This window comes from Vombatus ursinus, unplaced genomic scaffold (genome assembly GCF_900497805.2).
Source record: "Vombatus ursinus unplaced genomic scaffold, bare-nosed wombat genome assembly UNPS02014768.1, whole genome shotgun sequence".
NCBI lineage: Eukaryota > Metazoa > Chordata > Mammalia > Diprotodontia > Vombatidae > Vombatus > Vombatus ursinus.
In genome coordinates this window covers 22,124,938-22,130,120 of record NW_020954546.1, presented here as the reverse complement: position 1 = coordinate 22,130,120, position 5,183 = coordinate 22,124,938, and the positions used below count along the sequence as shown (strand labels likewise).

General features: G+C 44.6%; 1 protein-coding gene across 3 annotated transcripts in view; it reads right to left on the bottom strand.

Moving 5' to 3' along the window:
* Positions 1-5,183, bottom strand: part of METTL16 (methyltransferase like 16) — a 54,203-nt gene that overhangs the window by 10,051 nt on the left and 38,969 nt on the right. For all 3 annotated transcript variants that reach the window (XM_027862396.1, XM_027862397.1, XM_027862398.1), the window contains 2 exons: positions 3,556-3,625; positions 2,353-2,442 (listed from right to left, as the gene is read on the bottom strand). In XM_027862396.1, coding sequence (XP_027718197.1) covers positions 2,353-2,442; positions 3,556-3,625 — 160 coding nt within the window. The remainder of the gene's footprint in view (positions 1-2,352; positions 2,443-3,555; positions 3,626-5,183) is intronic.

Here is a 5,183-nt window from a genome sequence, read left to right as displayed (position 1 = left end):
CACACACACACACACACACACACACACACACACACACAGTGCCAGTCCTAAGAAACTGTTGCTGGGTTACTACAAATCAGAAACAGCCACTTTTCCTGGAGCAGGTTAAGTGCATCTAATAGAACACTTGGGAATTTGGTATTTACTAGAGGGAGGTGGATGGGGAGTGGGGGTGGTGATGAGTACTCTGGCACAGGAGAAATTTGAAACCTTTAGCAAACAGCATTCCTTCATTATGAAAAACTGAATGGGCCTTAGAAAGCAGAGTAGCAGCCTTGCCGCCACTTCTGAAAGATCAGCTGCAGTGTCTGATACAGAAATAGGGCCCTCTGGGGTTGCTGAGACCTCACCGATTTTTCAGGACTCTGGTGTCTGAGCTAACATGGGCTCTGCCAGAGCTAATTATCAGCTTTTCTAGCTGGGGTGGCCAATGGATGTAGGAAGCAGGTGCTGTTTGCCTCTATGGCAGCTGTTGGGTCGGCCTGGGAAGAAAGCAGTGCATAAATAACACCTTTAACCCTCTGGGGAGCAAGTCTTTTTTTCTTTTTTGGAAGGGGATCAGACCAGATGACCTCTCAGTCCTTTCTTTTTTCAGACTTTTTCTGGGGGGATGCAATTAGGGTTAAGTGACTAACCCAGGGTCACACAGCTAGTCAGAGGCCAGATTTGAACACAGGTCCTCCTGACTTCAGGGCAGTTGCTCTATCAACTCTACCACCTAGCTGCCTCCCCAGAGGCAAGTCTTGTGCCACCCGTGCCCTCCATTTCAAAAGGAAGGTTCTTAGGGGTCTCCATCTAGGTCTCAGACAGACAGAACTGCCCTTCAGGGCTGCTGGCAGAGGGAGGGAGGCACCAACCAAAGTCACCTTTCCAACCAATGAATTTTCTATATAAACCATCCAGAGCTATCACCCAGGGTGCATTCAGGCAACCTTTCAACACCTTCAAAGGTCTGCCAAAAGGTGCCAAAACAGAAGCAGGAAACTTTGTTTCAACACTTCTCCCCCATCCCCAGCCAAGCAGCCTGACAGGGAGAAAGGTATCAGGGAGTCCCCAGAACACCACCACTCAGACAACACCACAGGTAACAGTAACGGATGCCAACGGCTCCATTCCCCTTTCTATGTGCGGCAGTGTATAGCAACAGCCCTGGATCCAAAAGGCTCTCCCACACAGGACCCCCTGAACTGGCTTTGGACACAAGCGAGAAGTTACGACATCTCCAGCAGCCTGTGCATGCCTACTGAGGGGTGGCAGCCAGAAGGAAGTGGATGCTACCGTCCTCTGAGGCATGAAAAGTCAAGGACCAGACCTAAGTGGAGCATCAGGGACAGAGGAAGCACTCACAAAAGATGGTTTGAACAAATGTGGGAGTGTAGAAGTGTGCTTCAGGAGGCAATGAATTGCTTAATTAACGGCATGCACGATACATTGGAAGGAGAACCGGACTTAAGCGTTGAGCGATTAGTTTCAAATCCTACCTCACTATCTAGGTGACCTTAGCCAAGTCACTTCTCTGGGCCTCAGTTTCCTTTTCTATACAATAAGGAGGCTGGGGCTAGATAACTTCTCAAGAGCCCTTTCTAGTCTGAATCTATGATCCAATGGACCAAATATTTTTGATTAATGATGCGAAATACAGGAAGGGAAAAATTGAGACTAAAAAGAAAACTAATTGCCATCACTTTACACCTTTGCTTCTTCCCATTCCAATTCCTCAGATCAGCTGTGACCACAACCTTGCATTCTACCTCTCTGGTAGAGAGGGAGCTATCTCTCACTGTATCTGTGTGTCACCTCTGAAAAGAACTCAAGGCAGAGGAAGGAAACGTGACTGCCCATGACTCCTTTCCTACTCCATCCTCACATGGTTAAGGGTTAAAGTGCAGGATATTCACTGAGTGACAGAAAAAAGCCTACAAACTGAAGTTCCGGGATCATCTTTTCAAATTTGAATGGGGTCTGGCCCTTCCTGCCCTCTAAGAATTCAAGCCTAAAATTAGGCATCTTCCAGAAACCCCTCAGCATATGTTCACAAATGCCTGAGAAGAGAAGGAAAGGCAAAAGGGAACATTCATTAAAGGAATTTTATAAATGCACAAAAACTTGCTTTTAAAAGCTATCTTGACTTTTCAATTTATAAATTATCTTGGCCTTCACTGCACAAATCTGGGTAGGGAGGTGAGGTCAAAGGGCAATGCAGCCTTAGAGGTCAGCATCTGGAAACAAGTGAGCACAGTGCTGGGCTCAGAAGCTCCTAAAAAGTAGCAAGAACATCTAAAGCACGCTATGACCGACTACGACACCTTGTGTCTGCAGGTTAAGCAGCAGGAGCAAGGGGTCAGTACTCACAGGCACCGTCACGTCATCGTAAAAGCTCCAAGCCAAAGCCCATCTCATTGTTCGTCCCTGACAGAATTCAGTGTGGGTGACTTTGGGGACCTGGGAGAGAGACATCAAACGTCATCAAATGACAATGAAGCAAGCCAGCCAAAACAGTGCTGTCATCTACAGTGTTGTAATCTTTCCTAAGTAATGGTTATAATCAAATACAGAGCTAAAAATGGAGCTTTTGAGAGCAGGTGCCTTCCCTTAAACTCGAGAGAGAACTGATGAAGCCAACTCAGAGGCAACTATGCTTTATCATTTAAACCCAGCTCATGAGGAAGGAATGTGGAAAGTGGTCCTTGTAAAATGTGAGCTTGGAAGGAAGGACAGTGCTGGTTCGAGCAGCAACAAGACACAGAAACCTATCGGGCCAATTTCTAGCCCCACAAACTGCTGCCACCTTCACTGGTGCTGTGACCACCAGGTCAATTCATACAGCCCTTCGTTGCAATTAATTTAAAGAATGAAAATTAGCATCCTAAACTGACTGTCCACACATAAGAAGGTGTCTAAAAATTTTAGCATTCCAAAGCCAATTCCTTAACTATCAAATTCAGACAACCAATCAATTCCTGCTTCAAAAGCAGCATGGCATCTTTTTTCCATTCCAGTCATGCCAAAAATGGAAAGAGCATTTCCTATTCTCATAGTTTACTGACAAGGTCCCAGCAGAAGGCAGATAGGTATTCTAACTGAAGTTTTCTTCCACTTTGTCATGGAAGGTTCCCCAGCACAGTAAGCTGAGCCAACTGTCCCAAATCCATACCATCTGCCCGAATATGTAAAACAAGATATATGGAGCCACACAACTTAACAACCTGCCTTTCTGAATCCTCCCTCTGAGTCTTAACCCTCTATTAGATCTGTCCAGCGAAGGGGCTTACAAAAGCTTTCTTTTCAAGACTTCTTTCAGATCTCAGTATATTTGAGTCATCCCCTCCCCACCAACACCTTTTTTTGTTGCCTACTGGGATTTTTCAGCCCATCATGTAAAGCTACCTCAACCCTGGGACAGTCAGATGGCTCCTTTTCCACTCTACCCGTGCCTTCACTTCGTGACTCTCGCAGGGGCTCCCCATAGGCTGATGACCACTGGCTTGCTCACAACCCTGCCAAGCTAAGGGTCCCACACCATGTTTGTTTCCCTTATTGCTGACACAGGCTTACCCCTTGTATCCGAAGCTCCTCCTTCAACGGAGCCAGACTGCATTTCTTTCCAAGCATGCAGCTATACCATCTAGGAAAAAACAAATCAGGTAATTTTAAACCATTTCCCCACTCTAAGAATAAATACCTTCTCCTCCTCCTGCAACTCAATGAAAGTAAATGGGAAAACTGCAAAGAAGAATAGTGAAAGAAACATTAGTGATAATGACAAGATTCACATTTAGTAATGCCTCTAGGAATGACTGAAAACAAGCCCAACAAACCTGAGTTAAAAAAAAAGAGATTGGATCAAGAGCCTCCTGGAAGGATACACCAGGAGAGGTCCAGGTTCAATTTGGAAAAAAGGAGAAGGAAAGCAGAGTAACCATTTTGATTTTTTCCTTTATAACAATGGCAGCCTCAAAATTCAAAAGCTTTGTAATATACTTGGGGGGAGGGAGAGTCAAGAAGAGTCAGCTCCAGGTTCAGCAGACTACAGAATTACTAATGTGCTCGGTCTGACATATGGGCCACTTCCTTCCCTCAGGAGGAGAAAAAGTGTGTCAATTAACAACAACAAAAACTTTAAGACCCCAAGCACAACAGTATAAAAGGACTCAGACATCAAAAAAGATCCGCAAACCCATCAGTCTCTGTTTACAGGGGAGGAAGGTTTCCCCCCACCTTACAGAGAATAAGGGACACTAGTTATCATATCATTTATTTCATCACAGCAATACTTGACAAATCCAGAAAGGGATATCCAGAAGGGATACCTGTCAGAACAAGGGAAAAGACTGAAATATAGAATATTTTTCATTAAATGCAGTTTTCCTTTAAACTTTTAAGTTGGTGGCAAGCACAATACTTTATTTGCATCACTAGCGATAGAAAAGCCGTTTCCTGACTTATGGGAGATTCTCTAAGACAGTAGTCTGCACAGACAAGGTGCTCAGATATTTGTTTTTGTTGAAACTGCTTGCCTTTGCTCTTCCATAGGCTAAACAACATCAATAGTACAGAGACAACGAGCTTGTCCCTGGTGTACAGGCACTTCTGTTATTCTGTTCTACTTGTAAATAAATCTGTGTTATCTTGTTTATAAGTTTAAAACATGAAGAAATAGGGTGTTATTCCTTAATAAAGTAAGTTGCAAGGTGGAAGACTTTGGAATGAAGAACTTGAGTAAATCAGAAGGAGAAGCAATTAAGAACTGTCCATCCTAAAGATTAGCAGGGAGGTGGGCGGGATGTCTCAGTTAACCGTCTTCTTCTAAATAGCCATCGTTAATGAGGGCATACAAGCATAAGCTGAGATTTTGAGCTGGGAAGAACCTCAGGGGTCATCTAGGAGAACCCCTTCTGTTACAGATGGGGAAGTAAAGGAGGAAACCAGAGAACTCCGTCCATTTTTCCCTTGACAACAAAGGCTGCCAACAAAATCAAAAATTCAAAAACACAAGAGGCTTTCTAGTACTCTTGGGGGGGAGGGTGAAAGGCAAAGTGATCTGCCCAGAGTTATTCAGGTAATTATGGCAGAGCAAGGATTGGAACTCAAGTCTCCTGGATCCCTAAAAGCCTCAGGGTAGGAGCAGAAGAAAGCTGAGAGAGAGAGAGAGAGAGAGAGAGAGAGAGAGAGAGAGAGAGAGA